This window comes from Maniola hyperantus, chromosome 17 (genome assembly GCF_902806685.2).
Source record: "Maniola hyperantus chromosome 17, iAphHyp1.2, whole genome shotgun sequence".
NCBI lineage: Eukaryota > Metazoa > Arthropoda > Insecta > Lepidoptera > Nymphalidae > Maniola > Maniola hyperantus.
This window is the reverse complement of record NC_048552.1, coordinates 12,076,807-12,100,186: the sequence shown is the minus strand read 5'-3', so window position 1 is coordinate 12,100,186 and position 23,380 is coordinate 12,076,807. Positions and strand designations below refer to the sequence as shown.

Genomic DNA, 23,380 nt, shown 5'->3' with positions numbered 1-23,380 from the left:
ATATTGACTTCTATCTCCACCACGTACGATAAAGAAAATTCCCGTGACGTGTGAAGTCGCGGGAATTCCCGCGCCTTTTCCATTTTGGCATGAAGTTTGTATTTTACGAGTTGGAGATAAAATGCTATGTGATATTTTACAAATTTGCTTCCATTCTTGTATGTAAATTGAGCCACTCCTGTCGCCGCATAGTTCCCGGCTAAAAGGACGACATAAACTTGAACTTGTTCCAGTGTCCACACTGCACTGGCGCGTTCTATATTGAACTCTCACATTCCGTCTATCTCTCGCTCCGAGTCTGAGGTTAAAGGCTTAAGATGATATCAGACTGTGTTCATTCGAGTGATTGCTTCATTTTGTGTTCAAATGAGACAGAAATGCACAAAAAATGAACCGTCTGAAATTACCAAGGGAAACCATATAACCGTAAAATATGACAAACTATACAGCATTCCTGGCGGTTATTTAGGGAACTATAGTTTGTAACAAAATGAAACGACAACATTATATAAAATATAAGTTTATTCGTTCTTTTTCTCGGGAGTCTTAGACCAAGACTTCCTAGGCTCCCCCTCCTTAGGCAGGGACCAGCTCTTAGACCGCTGTCGCCGCATAGTTCCCGGCGACACAAACTTGGTGCTGTCCACACTGGCGCGTTTCTCCGCGGGCTTGGGGCTGGGGCTGCGGTGCTTGGATTTGGACTTGGACCGGGATTTGGTCTTGGGTCGCTTGCTTCTTGATCGAGATCTTCGGCGTGATCTTGAGTTGTGACTGTGAGATCTGCAATCGAAGAGATAATTTTTAGGGTTCCGTATATGAAGGGTGCCAACGGGACCCTATTACTAAGCCTCTGCTGTCCGCCCGTCTGTTTGTCAGCGGGCTGTATCTCGTAAACCGTATATAGGTAGAGAGTAAAAATTTTCATAGAGTGGTAAATTTTCATTGAATAGGTCTGGCACGCGCTGGCTCTCTATAATAAAAAGAACAATTTTTCGGTAGCACTAGACAAACTAATGAAAACGATCCAGATTATAGGTTTACACGCTAGATGGTGTCACACAAGATATCACGCTAATGAAAGTGATAAAATGGTTATGCTTAGTTAGTTAGTTGCAGGGCATCAAAATTGAATTGTAATCAAATCGAGTATTGAAATTTCTATAGCGGGATCACAATTCGTGCAGCGACATCTAGTGGTAGACATGGTGTGTAAGTGGCCACACCTTTTTACCTGGACCTCCTACTCCTGGATCTGGATCTTCGGCTCCTGGAGCGGGATCTCCGGCTTCTGCTCCGGGAGCGTGAGCGGGAGCGCGAGTAGGAGCGGCGGCGCGAGCGCGAGCGAGAGCGCGAATACGAGCGTCGCCGCGAGCGTGAGCGGGAACGCGAACGGTTATCGTGCTCGTTGCGGTGCTCCGCTTCTGATAGCTTCTTGAAGTACCTGTTGATGATGTCTTAATTTTATAATAATACGAATACCTAACATAAAAGAAAAATGGAAAATTTCACCATTCATTTAGCGACAAAATGACGAAAATCAAGCTTCAAAAACAGGTCGGCTATCGAAGGTCCAGCGAACCTACTTGTATCAGTGCTGAAAGCACGTCGAAACGCAGCTATGTTCAGAATGGCGAGGGCCTGTAGTTACTGGTAGTACTGCTGAGTAGCGTCGGGTCCCTCGAAGTACGGCAGCCTGCCCCTCCCCCTGCCGCGCCCGCGGCCGCGGAACGGGCGCCGCGAGTACGTGTCGGGGGGAGGGTAGTACGCGCCGCGCATCGGGTAGTACATCGACGCTGTAACACGGGACAATGGTCCGTCTCTTGTACTTACTGGTAGTACTGCTGAGTAGCGTCGGGTCCCTCGAAGTACGGCAGCCTGCCCCTCCCCCTGCCGCGCCCGCGGCCGCGGAACGGGCGCCGCGAGTACGTGTCGGGGGGAGGGAAGTACGCGCCGCGCATCGGGTAGTACATCGACGCTGTAACACGGGACAATGGTCTGTGTTGGGTACTCTGTAGTCAGTACTATACGCGCTTTAATGGACGCGCGATTGTTGCAATTATTTTGCAAAAACAATCGAATAAATCGAACAAATGAACAATCGATTGTCAATTTATTAGTCTTAACAAGAAACAGTCAAATAAAAATCTACAATCCATTGTTAAATTGATTGGTTCAATTGATTTTTTAAACTTTTTTCGCGTTCGATTGGATTCGATTTCCGATTCATTCGTCCTAGACCGAAAACAATCGATTGTTTTTCGGTTGTTCAATTTGTTATACAATCATTAGTTATCGAATAATCACAACAATCGAATAATTCGATTGTTTTTCGAATGAATCGGCTTTCGTTAGAGGGTCGGTTCACATCTACCAGCACATAGCGTGGCAGACACAGCAAAAGGGTTTGAACATTTTTTTATGGAATCTGGCGCATACTTATGCGTGACATGTTTTATCATTGGGCGCCGAAACGAGGTTTTTTTCAAAATGGCGGATTAAAGGTATTCCAACTAGGTTCAATGCCCTTTACTGCTTTTGCAACAGATTTGCAATATTCATACCGACAGATGACAGACACAGACGCCACCACAGCGGGGTGGTTGGCTAATTCAGTGATCAACACTGAGTAATAGCCTTTAGTTTAACTTGACTTTTATTTTTAACTCATTGAAGGTATTCTATGAAAGGTATTCAGCTGTGAAGCAGCAATGTAGAACAAACCACCCCGCTGAACGAAGTTGCAGGGAAAAACTAGTTTATTATTAAAACGTATTAAAGTATAAATTATAATGCATTAAGTTCTCACTCGCCAGTTTTGCTCTATGTCAACTGTCAACTGTTATGTCAAAAATACGATCTACCTTTAGAATGGACTGAAATTGTACTTTCGACATAACAGTTGACACATAGAGCTAAAATGGCAAGTGAGTTCTCATTTGGTACGGACTATGTGAAACGATACTCATACTTTGCGGGAAGGGGTATCCGTGCGGCGGCGGCACGGCGGCGTACGGGAACCCGAAGCCGTACGGGTTGGGGTACCCGTACATTGCTGTCGACAAAACAAAACATTTTAGATGATACCAACGTGGCTAATAACATTTTTGCAGTGAAAACTTGTACCTACTATAGTTCTGATTATTATAGCGTGGATTTGACATGCAACTCGTTCCAGCAACGCACAAGACTGCAAATACTATTTTATACATGGCATAATCTTGTACCTATATTAAATATTTGAAAAGAGCAACCGCCGAGTTTCTTGCTGGTTCTTCTCGGCAGGAAAGGCATTCCGAACCAGTGGTAGATGCATCCGACTATTCGTAAGCACTTGTAAAAGTTTATACGAATAAAAATAAAAAAAAAAGATTTTCTTGCATTTCACGAAGGCCACTGGACTCGTGATTGTGTTTAAGTGGTATCGGTATACGTAAGGTACACTAAATGTGTGCTTTTGACATGCACGCACACTTACGCAATGACAACGTAAACGACGTTACCACAAGTAAAGTTCAGTAGCCTTCGTGAATTGCAAGAACTGTACCACTTTTATAAGTTACTAGTTTATGCTCGCGACTTCGTTCGCGTGGACTACACTTTCAAATCTCTATTTCACCCTAATAGGGGTTGAATTTTCAAAAATCCTTTCTTAGCGGATGCCTACGTCACAATAGCTATTCGGCATGCCGAATTTCAGCCCGAGCCGTCCAATAGTTTGAGCTGTGCGTTGATTAGATCAGTCAGTCAGTCATCTTTTCCTTTTATACATTTAGATATGGGCGGTATACCTGGGTTCTTGTTGTACCCCTCTCGCTCTGGCGTGGAGAGCCTCTCGGTCTTGACGCGCTTCAGTTCGCGCTCGTCCTCCGACACGGAGCTGATGGACGACTCTCGCAGGGGCTTCTTGGTCTCCAGCGCTGAACGGATCACGATACGACCTGCAACCAATGGGACAAGTTTATTGCTAATGTTATCGCATTTTGTATTTGGCGCCCTTTTCAAATGGAAGTTGCATGTTCTATTGCGAGACAGCCATTTTGAGTCGATTGTATAAATACGGGTGGTTGATGACTTTTAAGTTAAGCTAGTCTTGTTCTGACGCTAGACTCACCAACTACTAAATGCTTTTTGTGTTTAGGTCGCTATTTTGATCGAGTGGTTGCAATAGCAACTGGACCCTAATCAAGTTAATATTGCAGTTAGGTTAGGTTAGTAAAACTGTCGATAAGCCTATTCGCGTCGTGATTAATATTTAAACTTCACTCCTGGTATGTTTATACTAAATAATTCATACTTTATTAATTCCAAAGTGTGTCTGTACCAGTCTGCTAGCTTCTTATGACCCTTATTTTTAACTGAATTCTGTCTGGTGGGAGGCTTCGGCCGTGGCTAGTTACCACCCTACCGGCAAAGCCGTGCCGCCAAGCAATTTAGCGTTTCGGTACAAAGCCGTCTATTAACCAATAGGTTTAATAAAAACTGCCATACATATATTTAATTACTTAAAACGCACATAACTCCGAAAAGTTAGTGGTGCATGCCCGGGATCGAAACCCCGACCTCCGATTAGAAGGCGGACGTCCTAACCACTAGGCTATAACAGCTTTTGAGGTACGGAACCCTAATAAAGCTTCGTATATTTGACGTGAGTATACTGACCGTCCAGCGCATGCCTGAGCCTCTCCTGTTGTTCGTCGAGAGCCTTTTCTTGCTGTCGCTTGTACTTCTCCACTATCCGTAGTCGCGCCATGCGGTCGCCCGCCTTGTAGTAGCGCTCCGGCTTCGAGCCGTTGCGTTGCAGCTCTGGGCGCAACTGAAAATAAATACAAAATAAACCTTCGAGCATTTTGGCAAAGAAAGTAGATAAATTTGTTAGTGATTCTCTCAAATTGATATAGTTTTAGATTTAATTATTTAGTTTGTAACGATGGGGCTGGCATATAGATTATCTGTAAAAGCCCCTTACAAAATGTCAGATAAAAAAAATAAAAAATACAAAATACCATAAAAAGGTCAGCCAGTAAGCATAGCACCAAAGTTCGAACCGGTTGGCCAGAAATGCAATAAATTCAGCCAATAATGACAGTTGCAACTACCTACTAGATAATCCAAACCAATATTATAAATGCGAAAGTGTGTCTGTCTGTCTTCAACAACTTTCTCTTCTTTTCAGCCACTCTCTTCGTCTACAAGTAATTTCTCTTCATCTTTCTGTATCACCCTGTAAGAAAAAGCTTACCTCAATCCTTCTGAAGAGTTCCTCAATCAGCCTTATAGCCTGCAACTTCTTCTGAGTCTTTAGCAGTTTTCTCTGCTCTTCTGCCACCTTCTTGTTCAAATCAACATCATCCCTCTCCATCAGCTTAGCAAGTTGCTTCTTCTTTCTCTTTTCTTCCCTTTCCCTCATCTTTGCCAACTTCTCCTTTTCGCGGTGCTCCATCTTTTGGCTTAAAGAGTGAAAAATCATACGTGTTACTGTTTCTTTTTGTCTGTAATGCAATGGGGCTCATTTTTTCAATATATCATGAAGGTAATGGATCTACTTTTATCTCACTAGTAAGAGTTTAGTATACCCCCTTTTTATAGTTTAACAGCTGAACTGATATTAACATAATTTGGAACAGACATGGCCTGCATCATGGATTCATATAAGGTACTTTTTATCCTGGAAAATAATGGGAGCTTTCACAGGATTTTAACAAACCTAAATCCACATGGCCATCACCTAGTGATGAAATAAACCTAGTTAGTACTACAATAGTTACAATAACTACAAGATAACTCACCGTTCTTTAGCTTCTCGCTTAGCAATTTTCTCTTTCTCCTGTCTCTCTTCCTCGTCCTTAGCTTTCTGTCTAGATGTGAGCCTCTCCCTCACTATAGATCTTCTCTTCACCGAGGCATCCGTCATATGCTTAGTTTTATCAAAATCCACATAGATTGTACACCATTCAGCTAAATCCTCACTCCGTTTTAGTAACTTACGACCTCTTAAAGCATCCATGCATCGTACGAACCCAGCATATTCACTAAACTGAATATAACCTTCAAAGTATAAGGAGGAATCCTGTGGAGGAGTGGTAATGCCTCTCATAGCAGCTTTCATTTGCATACGAAATGGATCAGCAGCGGGTACATCAACTTGTCTTATCGGACCATATTTTTCAAACACTTTTTTAAACAAACTCTCCGATGGTAGTGCATCTTCGTCCCGATCGCGTTCATGAACAAACCAACGTATAGGCAAGTTCCTTATATGTATAGTATCAGGTCGCTCACCTGGTTTCATTTCATCCATATCTGTCGCGTCTCGGAAAAATGAGTCCCACGAATGACGACTCGGAAAATCCGACTTGCATTCTGATACTTTCACTTTCAATGGGTCTGGATAGTCATTTAACTGTATTATCCTGTCTTCTAAACGCGCTAACACACGTTCCAATTTAGTCCTGTTCTCCAGCTCCGCGTCGAATCTAATCACTTCCGAACTATGTTTGGACACTTTCAATATTGAAAAGCTGTCAGGTTGGATCATTTTTCGTAACTTTTCCATTAATTCCCAGTTGGATATCGCCTTGCCGTGAACCTTGTGTGGAGGGAGCTGGACAGAAATGTTTAGCTTTGCAAACGATTTGAGATACAACCGCTGTGGCAAATATAAAGCCACAGCGTCCGAAATGTCCCTACATACGTGAATACTCATCTTAAATACTAAGATAAACGACAAATGTACTACTGAATACTTATACAATACAATAGGCCCTAAAATATTAATGAATTATAATTAAACAATACAAAATTGTTAGGAAAAACCATGTTCAAAAATTATAACTAAGAGTAAGGAAAAGACCAAAGCTATGACCAAGGTCTGGTGCCATCGTTTGCGCCGCTTTACAATAATTATTAATATTTTATCAATGAATAAGACTAAAGTTTAATAAATCGACAAAATATTGAAAAATTTAGGTTTTTCGCCCATCGCTTTTTGTTTAACACCATAGACAAATGAAAAGCAACAAAAGTAAACGTCAATTATTGCAAATCACAGATGCAATCAAACCACAGACCAAATTTTAATTTTGTTACGGCGCTGGATTCTTATCTTTCTAAACAAAACTGAAACAGCTGATGGCAAAATATTTATTCATTTAAATCTGTATCCTCCTCAAAGTGAGCATCAAGATACTTTGCTCTCAGGTAACGAAACCTCCATGGTCTTCCTGTGTCTATTGTCTAACCTCAAGGCTTAATAGGACTAAAACCCAGAGTCATAAAGCCAGTTAAAATTCAGGTGTTAGTAAGGCTAGAGCCCAGGACCATAAAGTCAATTAAAAAATCGGATGAGTAAGGTTGATGTGGAAATCTACCAAATAGCACACGAGTAGGTACCTATACAGCCAAACAGGCCAAGTGCGAGTCAGGCCTCGCTCTTTTAGGGTTCCGTGATTACCTTTTTCTTTGTGAGGAGGCGAAATCTAGTTCTTACGGAGTTCTCAGTTTGAAAGGTTTGAATCATTCAATTCCCCGTGAATTCCCCCGATTTCGGGCCGAGGCCGGCCGCGCCCTGCCACGTAGGTACCTATCTTTTTTTTAACTGTTAAAAAAAGATAGGTAAAGAATTCACGGGGAATTGAATGATTCAAACCTTTCAAACTGAGAACTCCGTGAGAACTAGATTTTGCCTCCTCCCAAAAAAAAAAAAACCGCGATTACCCCTATATTTAGAGGTAATCACGGAACCCTAAAAGAGCGAGGCCTGACTCGCACTTGGCCTGTTTGGCTGTATAGGTACTCGTGTGCTATTTGGTAGATTTCCACATCAAACTATTATTGTACCTACGTAGTTACCTATACCTACTTAGTCATTCTATAATAAAATTCATTTTCTAATAATTATTAGAATTACCTGATAACCCTGATCATTTATGATAATAGGGTTTTGTGAAAATTATGATTATAATTAACTAGGATTTTCACGGGTAATTAGATCAAAGTTATCTACTACTTTGAAGCCTTCTGAAGATAGTACCTACTCAATTAAAAAACAAATGTTTATGCTTATCAAAATTAGGAATAAAGAATATTCTGATAATTTGATAAGTTTAAAGTTCGATTAAATTGTAATCGATCCTACACCGATAGGAAAATGGAGAGTGCCCATGTGTCCTTCATTATACGGATATTTCCCTGTTCTTTTAAAGTAGGTAGCAGGCCGTTTTCGGTCTTCTTGATGCGTTGACCATGATGATGATTTTATTTTATTTTATTTATTAGGTTAACTTACGGCTACTTACACTAATACATAAAAAAAAACTTAATTCTGAAAATATAACTTACTAAATGTAGTCGGCATGATAGACAAAATGGAAAAGGGGACTATTTGACAGATCCATCAACGCACAGCTCAAACTAGAGCCTCAATAGCTCAACAATTATTTAGAGAAGTATTAGAGCCTTAATAGCTCAACGGTTAAAAGGAGCGGACTTAATCCGAAAGGTCAGCCGTTCATACCCCACCTTTGCACTATTGTCGTACCTACTCCTAGCCCAACTTTACCCTTAGTTGGAGGGGAAAAGGGAAAATTAGTCATGATAAACATCCATACTTAATATTATAAATGCGAAAGTGTGTCTGTCTGACTGTCCGTCTGTCTGTCTGTCTACTAGCTTTTCACGTCCCATCCGTTTAATCGATTTCGTTGAAATTTGGTACAGAGGTAGCTGACATCCCGGGAAAGGACATAGGCTACTTTGATCCCGGAAAATCAAAGAGTTCCCACGGGATTTTAAAAAACCTGAATTTACGCGTACGGAGTCGCGGGCATCATCTAGTACTGAATAATCGCAAATCGTTCATGGTTGCCCTAGCAAGATGGCTTAGTAAATGGATAAGGAATTAATTATTACTTATAATATCTAAGGTAATTAGGCAAATCATTCAGTGGTTTTTTGTCCTTTCCACAACATGAAGGGCTATATCGCTCTTTTGTGCCTCGTAGCTGCGGTTCAGGTAAGAAACAAAGACATTTATTGAACTCTTTTAAAACTACAGATAGGCAATAAGCTTATTCATTCGTATTTTTACACGACTGGAGTGTAATGCTTGAAGGATTCATGTACCTACCTATGTATGGTACGCGATAGGTCGAGATGGCAATTGGGGTGTGAGGCGGGGAGACGCCCACACACCCGCACGTCACCCGCGCTATCCCGCACGTCACCCGCGCTATCCCGCACCGGGTTCCGTAATCCGTAGTCGCATAGTATGCTGACCACTATACCAACGAGGCAGTATAACTATAGATACCATAATAATATGTAACTATAGAAAAGCTGTGATAGCCTAGTGGTAAGGACGTCCGCCTTCTAATCGGAGGTCGGGGGTTCGATCCCGGGCATGCACCACTAACTTTTCGGAGTTATGTGCGTTTTAATTAATTAAATATCACTTGCTTAAACGGTGAAGGAAAACATCGTGAGGAAACCTGCATGCCTGAGAGTTCTCTATAATGTTCTCAAAGGTATGTGAAGTCTACCAATCCGCACATGGCCAGCGTGGTAGACTATGGCCAAAACCCTTCTCACTCTGAGAGGAGACCCGTGTTCTGTAGTGAGCCGGCGATGGGTTGATCATGATGATGATGATGATGATAGACCAGACCTAAACCATTTTGATATTATTTGCAGGGTCGCACCTGGGATGCAGATGGTGCTCGTAAGTAGATACAATATATAACGTATAGTACGAGATGTCGAGATGGCAACAGGGGAGGGAATGTCCCGCACAACCGCACACCCCTCGCGCCGAACCAGTGCGGGTGAGCGCGGGTGACGTGCGGGTGTGCGGGGCGTCCCCCCGCCTCATACCCCGATTGCCATAAAAATAAATTCAGATTATAGGTATTAATTAATCTACAAATTCGGTTGGCAACAATAACGTCAGATTCATTACAATTTTGAATTTATTAGTATTACCAACGGAAATCTTTTGACGATTTAAAAGAGCTTGTTGATTAAAGCGTTTTGAGAAATTCTAAAGGGTTATTATGGACTTACGCGTAACTGAGTAGGTTCCTGCGGTAGTGGAGAGGTGCGGGAGGGGTGTGATGACGTGACGCGAGAGCTCAGTGATTCGTCAACTTGTGACAACTGTCACCCTCCCGCACCGCGCTCCATACCGCAGGAGCCTGCTTAGTTAAATGCGTTATACTTATACCAGTAGGTAAAGTAATCTATACATATATAAAAGGAAAAGCTGACTGACCGACTGACTGACTGATCCATAAAGGCACAGCTCAAACTATTGGACGGATCGGGCTGAAATTTGGCATGCAGATAGCTATTATGACATAGAAATCCGCTAAGAAAGGATTTTTGAAAAATCAACTTCTAAAACGGGTTTAAAATTTGTGTATTCCTCGCGATCGAAGTTGCGGGGATAAGCTTGTTAAATATAAATTGTTGGCAGGTTTCACTGGTAGTCTAGCCGAACTGGGGGAGAACCCCTGGGTAGTCCACTTGCGTGTGACCAAGTCGACGGGCGAGGGCCGCCTGGAGTCCTGCGTGGGGTCTCTCGTCAGCTCCACCTGGGTGCTGACTGCTGCTAGCTGTGTGCAGAAGTAATTAAGCTTTAAATATTTTGTATCTTATTATGGACTACGAAGATGAAGTGTTGGTACGTAATAGGCTGGCAAGGTATTGGCATATAATGTGGAGGGAAGAACGACATACTAACTACTACAAGAATGTTTAATATGCATTTAAATTGCACGGGTATTACCCATTTATGTATCCCACAAAATTTCTCCAAGGGCACTTGGGTTTCCACTCGCTCAAAACCCGAAGAGACTGCGACCAAATTGGTACAATTTGCAAGATTCTTAGGGGTGTGATTGACTGCTCTGAACTACACAACAAGCTCTGCTGCGTTTATGCACCCTCTAATTACAGCTATCTCCGCCACCGCTCCAAATTTTTCGTAAGTCCGTTTAGTCGCACGGTAGCGCGTTCCAGGTCACCCATACCGCGCACTTTGGCTGCGCTCAACGCACTGCTGAAGGAGTCCCCTCGCTGTGACATATTTGCTGACAAATGGGCTGACCTCATGGGTCAGATCTTGCACTTTTGTGAAAATTTATAATTTTGCTTTTTAAAATTTATAATTTTAAGTTGCTAATTTTTGTAAGTATGTTTATGTTAGTTTGTACTCGTATTTTAATTAGTGTAATTGGCTTTATGGCCGTTCTGATTAAATAATAAATAAATAATAATAATAATAATGTGGAACATAATGATCCACCCTTTTTACACGCATATCCTCTTGCGTGTAAAAAGGGTGGATCCGAGACATGGTCGCTAACTATGGGCCTCATAAGAAAGCTCAGAGTCGCTCAGCGGGCGATGGAGAGAGCTATGCTTGGACTTTCTCTGCGTGATCAAACCAGAAATGAGGAGATCCGTAGGAGGACTAGAGTAACCGACATAGCACAATGGTTGCGAAACTGAAGTGGCAATGGGCAGAGCACATAGTTCGTAAAACCGATAGATATTGGGGACCCAAGGTGCTAGAATGGCGATCTCGCACCGGAAGGCGCAGCTTTGGAAGTCGCAGGGAGCCGCTGTTTCAGGCGGCGCAAGACCACAGTGCGTGGAAGTCCCTAGAAGAGACTTATGTCCAGCGAACTGCGCTGCCGATACAATGTAAATGTTTAGAGCAAAATAAGATCTCGCGCGTGGTGATACGGTATAAACTAGCTTGCACGCACGCGGTATTACTATTGGTTCGAGGTCTTTTTCGAGTTCTGTTAATCTCGATTGTAAATTTGTCATTTTTGATTCTAATAAATTTGTGAATCGATTGTCAAAACAATTATTATTAAAATTTCAACATGCATGTGTACCTACAGATGCGCATGGCACAACACCAATATATTCATACAATTTCTTTTAATTGCAGCGCTCGTTTCATTTGGATCCGCTATGCTGCCCTGGACCCGGCCCGCCCTGAGTTGGTGACGGAGACCAGCACCGTGCAAATCAACCCCGGCTACAACGCGGCCACCGGCGCGAACAACCTCGCTCTTGTCCACATCAACAGAATTGTGGAGACCAGCGGTTAGTGGTGACCGTTACCTGTCTATCGCAGAACCGAATGGCGCCTGTCCCATTGGTGCGGCGCTGAACGTAATAGAGACTGCGTACCAGTAAGCGCAGTGTGGGATGACCTCCAGCCCGCTAAGCCTTTAAAAGCTGACGGGAAGCGGGTGTATGATGCCTATGTCCAGCAGTGGACGCATACAGGCTGATGGGTGGATAGATTACCCTTGAGAAGCCTTACCCTTGATTACCCAAAAAGAAGAGTGAATAGACACTTTCTAGACAAGCGAGCTCCACCTTAGGCTGTTATCATCTGGTGTGGTTTAACAGTCAAGCGTAAGCCTATTCGTTAAAGAAAAAAGAGAAACTATGGTCCATGACTAGGTCCTTTTATGGTTGGCATTCGATCAATCGTAATTCGGCTGTCGTCATAGGCTGTAGTTTTATAATAATATCTTCTTAAAAAAACTATAGTATGAAATATGAATGATAAATTGTATAGTACGACACTTGATACAGGCAGGATAACAAGGAATTATTATCAGTCCAGCTAAAAAGCACGTACCTTTAAAATACAAAAGTCCTTAGCACTTAAGTACCGAAAAAATACAAAAGTACTTTTCCCCAGGCGGCCGTAGGTCGACAATTAAAATCCGTAGCAGACCGACGACTGCTCTATTAATTAAAGAGCTGTTCAGAGTTGGCGCGAACTTCGCTCCAGTTTCGGATAGCCAATTTTATGTTTAGTTTTTATTTTCAGCCTATTTTCCGGCTGCTTTTTCGTTGTCGTTTGACAACTTCGTTGGAAAACTATTGTTCCTGATGTTTGTGACGAAAAATATGGAAAGTTTTTTAAATGGACAACTTATTGTTTTTTTAAATTGTAGTTTTAGAATGCGTTCATCAAATCTGTACGGATTTTTTGTTTAAAGTTCATCACACTTTTTCAAATTCAAATTCTTTATGTTTTTATTATTATTGTGAGATAGGCTTTCGCTTGACGACAATCTTGATTGAGAAACAGAGCTGTGATGATGTCTCTAGGTGGGAGCGGGCTTGCCTAGAAGATGCCTATTCACTCTTGCCTTGAAGGTACCTATTCAAGTTATACTTGGTAGAAATCACAGACGCCAGAAGGGCATTCTACACCTTAACAGTTCGATATCAGAAACGTTATCAGGTTATTATCAGGTTCCGGCTAACAATGCCTAGTCTAGCCTAGAATGCCTAGTAAGTAGTAAGTATGTTAGTGCCTAGTGTTCTGTCACGTCCAGTCGCACAATGTCCAGTGTTTCATGATGACTAGTGGGCGGTAGTAAGCGCAACAACCGTTCATATTCTTCCTCATAGACAAGCCGACTGCGACAATAATCTTCGCTGGAATTTATTCTAGACACCATTATCTAAATGAATTAAATTCTCGTATATTATTTAATGACGATTAAAGTTTCAATTGGAAAGTGTATTTGTAGAAACATTTTTACAATGAGATAGTTATTAGATAATACCGTTTTTAGGGTTCCGTAGTAAACAAGGAACCCTTATAGTTTCGCCATGTCCGTCCACGTCTGTCTGTCCGTCCGTCCTCGGTTAATCTCAGAGACTAATAGTGCTAGAAATCTGTAATTTGGCGTATCTGTAATATTAATCACGCCGACAAAGTGGTGAAATAAAATTGTGATAAATATTTTGTTTAGGGTAGCTCCCCTACATGTAAAGTGAGGATGATTTTTTTTTCTCGTCTACCCCTTAGCATGGGGTATCGTTGCATAGGTCTTTTAAAAATACTGTGGGTGTGAGAACATCATTTTTCGATTTCTAGATCCGTTTGTAAAATATGATGTTTTAAAGTGCTAATTTTTATTAGAGTCAAGTGTGTGTGTCCCCCCCCCCCCCCCCTCTATCAGCCAAATCGTAGTATATAGGAACGTGAAAAAATTCACAGCAGTAGTATATATAATATAATCAATTTTAAAGGAAAACTATCGTGGCTAAGTAGGGTTTACAGGTTAAGGAGTTATATTGTGACTACGGAACCCTACATTGCGCGTGGCCCGCCACGCACTTGGCTGGTTTTTTCCATAATACTTGTATTAAGGTCGAGATAAGATAGGACAACTTACGTATATACCTAACATGAAGTAAAATTTATAAAATACTAGCTGATGCCATAATTCGTCCGCGTGGATTTTTTTTAAATTCCGTGGGAACTCTTTGATTTTCCGGAATAAAAAGTAGACTATGTCTTAATCCAGGGACCAGGGTATCTATCTCTATTCCAAATTTCAGCCACATCCGTCCAGTTTTTGCGTGATTGAGTAACAAACATCCAAACATCCACAATTTCACATTATATTATTAGGATTAGGACAATATTATGTAGGTACTTCATCCGCGTGGATTTAGTTGTTTGAAAATCCCGCGCGAACTCTGATTTTCCGGCATGAAAAGTAGCCTTGTCACTAGGTCTGTATCTAAATCTATACGAAAAATCACGTCGATTGGTTGCTTCGATGCGGCGTGATTGAAGGACAAACCAAGACACCTTCGCATTTACAGTAGGTAAATATGGGTAGTGATTATGCACCTCTGTTATTGCAGATAACATCAAGTATATCGCTATGGCGCTTGCCGCAGCCGACGGAGAAGCAGCTCCTGTCAGAGGCAGATTCTGCAGCTACCGCGGAAGATATGACGGTGAGTACCTACCTACCTACTTATTTTTCATTAGTTGATGCCCGTGACTTCGTACGCGTGGATCGAGGTTAATTAAAATCCCGTGGGAACTCTTTGATTTTCCTGGATAAAAAGTAGCCTATGTCATTCTCGTCTTTATCTATACAAACCTAGAAAAGAGAAGAATGGATCTAATATTTAAAAGGGGTAGACATAAAAGTAAACTTGCAGGGAGACAATACTATATCATTAATAGTAGAATTTATAATGAAATTAATAAAGCCTTAAATAAAAACGAATGCAAAAAAAAGTTAAAGAATGGTTGCTTACACGAACATATTCGGAGACTGAAAAGCTGTTGGAAATTTTAATATAATATAATATATCAAATATTATATTACAATATATTATTAAAATATACATTATTATTTACAAAATAAATATATAATACACACACACACACACACACACACACACACACACACACACACACACACACACACACACACACACACACACACACAAACACACACAAACACACACATACACTCACTAATAGTTATAGTTCTAATAATTATAGTAAACATGTTAAATTTTATAATATCTACCTTACATGTACCTTCTTTTGTATATAAAATGAGCCATCAATTTTAAGGAGAGTGCTGTCGCCTAAAACACAGGTGTATACCTAGCTTAGGGACAGTCGATTTTTCTGTATACCTACCTACTTAACAAATTGGTTTTGTTATTATGTATTTTATGTATTAGTTCTCGTAAGTAAGTATGTTTAAGTGTACCTATGCTTGATCAATAAATAAATAATAATAATAATACCCATGCAAAAAATCACGTCGATCCGTTGCTCCATGGTGCCGTGATTGAAGGACAAACCAACAAACAAACACACTTTTGCATTTATAATATGGATACTGATTGATGATCAATTCTAATCAGGTGCCGTGGACACAGGACTACCTAGTGTGGGTACCATCAGACATAGTTATAGGTCCTACTTAATTGACAAAATTGACCTTTGATTGTAAATAAATATTTTTTCATTTTTTTTTTTTAATTATTATTCATGTACCAAAATTGTAGTTACAAAGTAATAATAAATTAAGTTTTTTTATTCATTTTCACAATATTACAGACCCCCGAGAGGTGTTACAATGCTTCAGGGCCAATCTGGTCTACCTCGACGACAGCACCATCGTTGCTGACGAGATGGGCAGCTTACGATACAACGTGAGTACGGCGGGGTTCGTAAAACGTTGCAGTAGCGACAGCAACGCGGCAGCAGTAGCAATTGAGACAGTTAATTTGCTGTCTCTCTTCCTCTTATTTTGCTGTGGCTATTGCTGTCTCTCTCTAGCCGGACGTTTGACAGCAATGACCGCGAGATTTACGTCTGTCGCAAGCCTGTCGCGAGATACGTAATCACCTCGCGGAACAACAAGAATAAAATAAATAAATAAAAACCGGCCAAGTGCGAGTCAGGCTCGCGCAACGAGGGTTCCGTACCTACTACAGTCGTATTTTTTCGTCATTTTGCACGATAACTCAAAAACTATTATGCATAAAAAAAATCATATGAGAACGCTAGCAAAACTTAGGGTTATTGTTATAATACCTACACAATTCAATATCAATAACCATTTGTTGACTAGTTTTGTACTTTTAGTGATTTAGAATTTTTAAAACCCGCAATGCATAGCGTGTAAAACTCGGGTCAATGCCCCACCTACGACGCGGCATTGACTCCGAGTGACCTACTTTTCTGACGTTCGTTGACCTCTATTGTCAGTCGGAACTCAGATGTGTTATTTGCAATTTATCGTACCTAAACTTTTGCAAAATTTAGTAGAATTTTTAATAGTTTTTTCGCTTTTTCTATGGTATCTTATCACTAATCATCAGTACTATCACCTCTCTTCGTTTTTGCCAGCGTTCTGGTTACACCCTGTAATTGTGGATTTCTGTGCGTCATATAAACGTACCAGAAGTGCAGTTAAATATTAATCACGACGCGCACAGGCTGGTAGGGTGGTAACTAGCCACGGCCGAAGCCTCCCACCAGACCAGACCAGTAGGGCGATTGTCTAAAACCTGCATCAATCATTATTACAATCTCAATTGTTCTGATTAGCTGAATTTGTGCGATTCTTGTTGCAACAATGCATTGTGTCCAATAGTGAGCGAGCATTAACCAATCAGAGATGATTGCGATCGTGACATTGTAGCTGTCAAACAACCGTGGTAGAGCCACAGAAATTTAGAAATTATAAAATTCCAAACCCCTGTCAGGAATCGAACCCGGGACCTCCCACTAATAAGACCACAGCGCTCACCACTGCGCCAGGGAGGTCGTCGAGGGAGGTTTCGCTGATGAAGGCGCAGTCAGCGTAACAAACTTGTCATGGAGTAAATATGTTATATTTTTCAGTTTGACGTCGGCAGTCCTTTAGTGAGTGAAAACGGTGTGCAGATCGGAGTCCTGTCTGAGCTCACGGAGCGCTGGTCGAGTGAGTACCTAAACACTGGCTCAGACTAAACGTTAGATGATGTTATTAGTTACTAGCTGATGCCCGCGACTTCGTCCGCGTGGATTTACGTTTCTCAAAATCCCGCGGCAACTCTTTGATTTTCCGGGATAAAAAGTAGCCTATGTGTTAATCCAGGGTATAATCTATCTTCATTCCAAATTTCAGCCAAATCCGTCCAGTGGTTTTGCGTGAAGGAGTAACAAACATACACACACACACACATACAAACTTATGCCTTTATAATATTAGTGACTTTATCGAGGGTCACCCTGTATTTTCTAGGCACCGTAGGCACAATACCAATATTTTTCTGTTTTTTTACCGTTTTAAGTAGTTTTGAATGCATAAAATATCATCAAAACCAGCGCGACCAAACGAGTACGAAGCAGGAACGTTAGCCACGCGACGAATGACGAACGCTTCCTCCCACGATATTTTAAGGCGCCATGCATAGTGCATATTACCACTACACCTGCACATATACAACGTTAGTTCTAGTCAATCTAGTGTTGAATATTTTTACATAATTTCAAAAATAGTTAATGAAAATTGACGAAGTTATAAGCTTGTTGTCTTGAGTCGTTCGTCCTCGAAAAATATGGTCACCCCAAGCGAGCGGCTGTGAGCGAACGAGACGGCTAGAGTCTATCGTGCGCGCTCCCGCTCGCGCGGCTCGAATCAGATGGTGCATGCGGTCATTCAACTAGGTGTTCAAACTTGCAGGGTTTTAAAGTATTTTGGTCAAAATATAACCCAACCCGTAGTAAAAATTATTGCAATCGATTCTGTTACTGATTCTGAACAAACTACTTTCAGGTTTTGCGTATACTAAAACTAACGTTGTAGATTCGCGTCATGGACGCTCCCGTATCCCGCGTTCACGATGCGCAGGTGTGGCTGTAACATAAATATAATATGAAAACTTTTGTTCCAGTATTCTTGCAACCGTCGGAATACCGCGACTGGATCCTGACTATTACTGGGCTGTGAAGTGTTACAGATTCAACACGGCTGCGGTCATCTTTATCACGATATTGCTGAGTCGATAATGATGTAATTAATAAATTAATTAAAATTTGTGACAGCTGACACTTTTGTTTCTTTACCTTGAATACTTTATGAATGAATTCATGAATGAAGTATCATCATCATCATCATGATCAACCCATTGCCGGCTCACTACAGAGCACGGGTCTCCTCTCAGAGTGAGAAGGGTTTTGGCCATAGTCTACCACGCTGGCCATGCGTATTGGTAGACTTTACACACCTTTGAGAACATTATGGAGAACTCTCAGGCATGGAGGTTTCCTCACGATGTTTTCCTTCACCGTTAAAGCAAGTGATATTTAATTATTTAATTATAAAACGCACATAACGCCGAAAAGTTGCGTGCCCGGGATCGAACCCCCGACCTCCGATAAGAAGGCGGACGTCCTAACCACTGGGCTATCACAGCTTGCTGAAGTATGCTTTATTAAATATATAAAACTAGTAGGGTGCGTGGGTGCGCGGACCACTGAAGTGGTCCGCGAGCATGCAGCGTTGGTTTTTCAAAATGTGGACTTTATTCGCCATGCATTTTCTATGGAAAAATAAATTCCACCATTTTGAATTTTTTTCTACTCATCGAGTAGACCTTTGGATCCTGATCATCTTTTGCTAAGAAACCACTCTTCCATCTTTTATACCCTCCGAGATAGGTGCCGACAAAATTTGTATGGCGGCCATCTTTTTTTCGCCATTTTAATTTTTTTTTCAGCTCATTGGCAATTGGATGACGTTTCGAGTGACATTTGCTCGAGCACCCCCCACCTATCTACAATACCTTAAGCGTGCTCTTCACCCGTCTCCGAAATCCTCAATCATCAGCTCTCTCCGTATTTTTCCTCTGAATGAATTTTTGTATTCTATACGAAACCATCAGTCCAAAATTTTTTTTTCACCCCTAAGGGGGTGAAATAGGGGTTCGAAATTTGTGTAGTCCACGCGGACGAAGTCGTGAGCATAAGCTACTTGTATTATAAAAAAGACATAGTTAACACTAAAACAAGAAATAAAAAATATCCTTCAAGTCAAGAATAAATGGGCATCTTCTAGGCAAGCACGCTCCATCTTAGGCTGCATCATCACTTGCCACCAGGTGTTTTTATTCTTTACGTTGTAGGAGGGTTTTCCTTTCTTCCACGGCACGTCTATGTGCGTTGAATCCAGTCTTTGCAAAAATACCTAGGACCTAGGTACTTAATTATTTATAAAAGTACATATAGAAGGTAAGTAGGTAGGACTGGTCCACGCGGCGGCAGCGTGAGGCAACGCTATTGCAAATCGCATCCTAACTATTTGCAATCGCCCATTTATATGCGCCTAATAACTAATTGCTAATGTGTGTCGCAGGAGAGCTAAATTGCCTACAACATTCTACATTATAGTACAGTACACCAAGTCTGACCTACACTAACTTTTCGGAGTTAATAAATAATAAAAATAAATAAAAAAGCTTTATTTTTTATCCCTTACTAATTAATTTTAAATTTTTATCTGTAGTTTAAACTTCTTATTTTTATTCTTCCCAACTTACTTAATATTTACACTAAACAATTTTAATAATCTAATATCTACAATAAAAGTTTTATATTGTATATATTTTTTTTTTTACTCAAGTTCTATGTAAGGGCCGCCAGTGGCGGTAAAAGCCTCCTCCATTTTACTCCATGTAATATATTTATATCGTCTGTAATATGTATCTGTGTATGTATCGTCTGTAATATATTTGGGAATTTTGTTATATATATGAGTTGTTCTGTATAACGGGCCGCGACTAGAGATTTGTAATTTATAGGTGGGGTATACTAGTTTATTTTGCAAACGTGTGCTTCTTCCGTGTTTCTTTGTGTTTTCGGTAGTTTTGTATAAACTGTAATTTAATTTAGTAATTAAATGGATTCACGCATGCGGCAAACTGCAAAGTATTGTGCCCAGTGACATAAATGCTCCACTAGGTGGGGTGTTTCATAGTAACAACGTTGTTCTAACGAGTGGTCCCACATTGCGCGTATTTTTCGAGTTTGGGCGAGATTGGCGAAAGTTTGCCAACCGGCAAATCTTCTAGCCAGTTGCTAGTGGAGTGGTAAGATACAAGTTAGCCCTTGACTGCAATCTCACCTGGCGGTAAGTGATTATGCATTCTCAGATGGAAGGCGGGCTAACCTGGAAGGAGTATGGCAGTTTTTTATTAAATCCACACTCCTTTGGTTTCTACACGGCATCGTACCGGAACGCTAAATCGCTTGGCGGCACGGCTTTGTCGGTAGGGTGGTAACTAGTCACGGCCGAAGCCTCCCACCAGACAAAAGGCAATTTTTTGTTTGTCAATTTAAAATTTAGGTAGGTACTAAAGGTCCCTATGTGAATAGTAATAGAGTTATCGCGTAAGTTTAGTTTTTACAAACGGGTTGCGTCTAGAAAGAGGATTACGATATATATAGGCAGGAGTGCAGACATATCTTTGTATCTTTTTACTAATTTTTTATTTATTTAGATAAATGAAATTTGACATTATAAAATTGTACCTAACTATTATTATGTATTTTGCTTGTAATTGTGTTTGACTATTAATTTAATTTTTTTTGTTCAGTGACTATTAATTATTTTAAAAATTGACACTCAAAAATATTTGCACACATGCATTATTAATTTAGTAGAATGTTATGGCCTCCGATTATAGTGTAATTTCCATCTTTCTTGTACAAACATTCTTGCAAATAAATGATTATTTATTTATTTATTTATCTTTATTATTTGTTCGTTGGAACATGTTCGCTAATATATATATATTATATATCGCTTCTCGGCCTTTTGGCTAAGATCAAAGTGTAGTATCTGTTCTTTTCAGCTTAATATCTGAAAGTTCCCACACTGTGGGACCAGTATATTAAACTGATTTTTGGAAATCGACGGGATATTCGGGGCTCGCTCCACACCCGTCACGGGTCGGCCCGGCATTGCAGTGCCGCCGGGATCGGCCCACAATTTTATATAATATAATATAATACATAATGTTGCTACTATAAAATGCCGCATCTAGTGGAACATTTTGTATCCTTCATATCGCTGATTGTGGTATAAACTTGAAAGTGGCGAGCCGCTGACCCACTGTCGTGTTATGTAACCGTTCCGCGTCATTGAGGGAGCTGACCTAACCGAATCCACAATAATATTGACGAGGGATCACTTTATGGCTAAGTACAACAAAGGCAAATGCTCGTTTTTGGCCACAGTTCGGCCATCAATGAGATAAATACTATAAAACTTACAACAACTTAACATGCACTCACATTGATATCTTCCACGATACTTTAATTAGATTTAAGACAAAATTGTACTGCAATGAACGATTTAATTTTTTATCTTTAATCAAACTCAATTTTTTTTTTTAAAGAATATTAGCCATGCTAGTCAGGACTAATATTCCCCTTTCCTCTCCAACTAACCGTAAAGCTTGTGCTAGGAGTAGGTACGACAATAGTGCAACGGGTGGGCTTTGAACCGCTGACCTTTCGAAATTCAGTCCACTCCTCAACCGTTGAGCTATTGAGGCTCAAATTTTTATGTAATAAGTACCTAACTAATTTAAATAACCCATCGCTGGCTCACTACAGAGCACGGGTCTCCTCTCAGAATGAGGAGGGGGTTTCCCATAGTCTGCCACGCTGGCCAAGTACGGATTGGCAGACTTCACACACCTTTGAGAACATTATGGAAAACTCTGAGGCATGCAGGTTTCCTCACGATGTTTTCTTCACCGTTAGAGCAAGTGATATTTTAATTACTTAAAATGCACATATAGCTCCGAAAAGTTAGAGGTGCGTGCCCGGGATCGAACCCCCGACCTCCGATTGGAAGGCGGATGTCCTAACCACTAGGTTACCACAGCTTCGGTCGGTCTCTATTAAGAGACCAACACTCATCGTTATGTAAACATTAGTTTTTTAAACGACTCATTAATATAAATATTAATTTTTATACGACTCATTAATATGAGTCGTATGATAACTAATCACTACCCCTATGCGAAAGTGTGTTGGTTTGTTGGTTTGTCCTACAATCACATCACAATGGAGCAACGGCTTGATGTGATTATTTGCATGGGTATAGTTTAAGACCTGGACCTGGACCTGGACATAGGCTACTTTTTATCCCGGAAAATCAAAGAGTTCCCGGGTGATTTTTAAAAACCTAAATCCACTCGTACGAAGTCGCGAGCATCAGTTAGTGTTTATATAACGACGAGCTGATGCCCGCGACTTCGTCCGCGAGGAATTGGGTATTTGACTACATCAAAAATAAATTATTTCTCAGTGATTATTAAATATAGAGGGTTTTCCAAAATACGTAAAATCTACCTCCTTTGTTGGTTTTAAGTGTAATAACCATTTTAAATTATCGATTAAACTAAAAAAAGCACGTCGAATGATTGTGACGTCACACACCGGTATTTCATAGAATCTCGCATACTTACTAAGCGCGCGTTTTGACGTTTGATAAAAAGTTACTGATTTGACTAGTTGTCAAATACCGTATTAGGTTTTAGAAAATCCCGTAGGAACTCTTTGATTTTCCGGGATAAAAAGTAGCCTATGTCCAGTGTCGCTCTCCAGGTCTTTATCTATACCCATGCAAAAAATCACGTCAATTCGTTGCACCGTTGCGACGTGATTGAAGGACAAACCAACAAACCAACACACTGCATTTATAATAAGGGTACTGATGAGAATCAGTGGTCAGTGACCCCCTTTTTGCATCTATTCTAGAAGAAAGCTAGGTCAATGTTGAAGTTATGAAGTGATATTAGCACGCCAGTGGTGCTAGGCTTGCGCAAGTCCACGCAAGGCGTTCAATATTTAATCAGCTAAAGATGTTTCTGCAACACATTCGTGGATATCATATTAAATAGTGTTTATTTTATGCTAATTAGCTTGCATCATCTATATTATGTATCCTTACTAATAGGTATTACCAAATGCGAAAGTGTATATGGGTCTGTTACCTTAGTTTATTTATCATAG

The 23,380-nt window shown here is 40.7% G+C and overlaps 2 protein-coding genes, 1 long non-coding RNA gene and 1 other non-coding gene across 11 annotated transcripts in view; 2 read left to right on the top strand and 2 right to left on the bottom strand.

The window, feature by feature from the left end:
• The window catches only part of LOC138403495 (uncharacterized), an 88,568-nt gene extending 69,926 nt beyond the window's left edge, over nucleotides 1-18,642 (bottom strand). Inside the window, exon 1 of the long non-coding RNA XR_011237752.1 lies at nucleotides 18,581-18,642. This is a non-coding gene — a long non-coding RNA (uncharacterized lncRNA). The remainder of the gene's footprint in view (nucleotides 1-18,580) is intronic.
• Xe7 (A-kinase anchor protein 17A) lies at nucleotides 505-7,010 on the bottom strand. Of its 8 annotated transcripts, none has more exons than XM_069504135.1 (9): nucleotides 6,863-7,010; nucleotides 5,787-6,601; nucleotides 5,240-5,489; nucleotides 4,660-4,813; nucleotides 3,789-3,938; nucleotides 2,969-3,052; nucleotides 1,649-1,793; nucleotides 1,232-1,441; nucleotides 505-780 (listed from the first exon to the last, which is right to left on the bottom strand). In XM_069504135.1, exons 2-9 carry the CDS (start codon nucleotides 6,551-6,553, stop codon nucleotides 522-524), a joined length of 2,019 nt encoding a protein of 672 aa, XP_069360236.1. In that variant the 5' UTR covers nucleotides 6,554-6,601; nucleotides 6,863-7,010; the 3' UTR covers nucleotides 505-521. The 8 variants fall into 8 exon arrangements, with proteins under 8 accessions (XP_069360236.1, XP_069360235.1, XP_069360237.1 ...); XM_069504134.1 differs by having other exon boundaries at nucleotides 6,851-7,007; XM_069504136.1 differs by having other exon boundaries at nucleotides 6,857-7,006.
• LOC117990269 (trypsin delta-like) lies at nucleotides 8,899-18,371 on the top strand. The gene is made up of 8 exons (XM_034977733.2): nucleotides 8,899-9,010; nucleotides 9,688-9,715; nucleotides 10,469-10,619; nucleotides 11,957-12,114; nucleotides 14,698-14,793; nucleotides 15,923-16,017; nucleotides 17,216-17,294; nucleotides 18,250-18,371. Exons 1-8 carry the CDS (start codon nucleotides 8,966-8,968, stop codon nucleotides 18,303-18,305), a joined length of 708 nt encoding a protein of 235 aa, XP_034833624.1. The 5' UTR covers nucleotides 8,899-8,965; the 3' UTR covers nucleotides 18,306-18,371.
• Nucleotides 18,643-21,154: 2,512 nt separating the features above from the next.
• LOC117990347 (U2 spliceosomal RNA) lies at nucleotides 21,155-21,347 on the top strand. The gene has a single exon (XR_004674740.1). It is a non-coding gene; the product is annotated as a U2 spliceosomal RNA (small nuclear RNA).
• Nucleotides 21,348-23,380: the final 2,033 nt, after the last annotated feature.

Bases quoted from the DNA above. Each gene is read 5' to 3' on its own strand.
- Xe7 (XM_034977321.2), bottom strand. From the start codon at position 6,703: ATGAGTATTCACGTATGTAGGGACATTTCGGACGCTGTGGCTTTATAT. The intron at 5,490-5,786 runs GTGAGTTATCTT...ATTGCATTACAG, and splicing joins AAGCGAGAAGCTAAAGAACG to ACAAAAAGAAACAGTAACAC. The intron at 3,939-4,659 runs GTCAGTATACTC...CATTGGTTGCAG, and splicing joins GCTCAGGCATGCGCTGGACG to GTCGTATCGTGATCCGTTCA.
- LOC117990269 (XM_034977733.2), top strand. From the start codon at position 8,966: ATGAAGGGCTATATCGCTCTTTTGTGCCTCGTAGCTGCGGTTCAG. The intron at 14,794-15,922 runs GTGAGTACCTAC...ACAATATTACAG, and splicing joins CTACCGCGGAAGATATGACG to ACCCCCGAGAGGTGTTACAA. The intron at 17,295-18,249 runs GTGAGTACCTAA...CTTTTGTTCCAG, and splicing joins GCTCACGGAGCGCTGGTCGA to TATTCTTGCAACCGTCGGAA.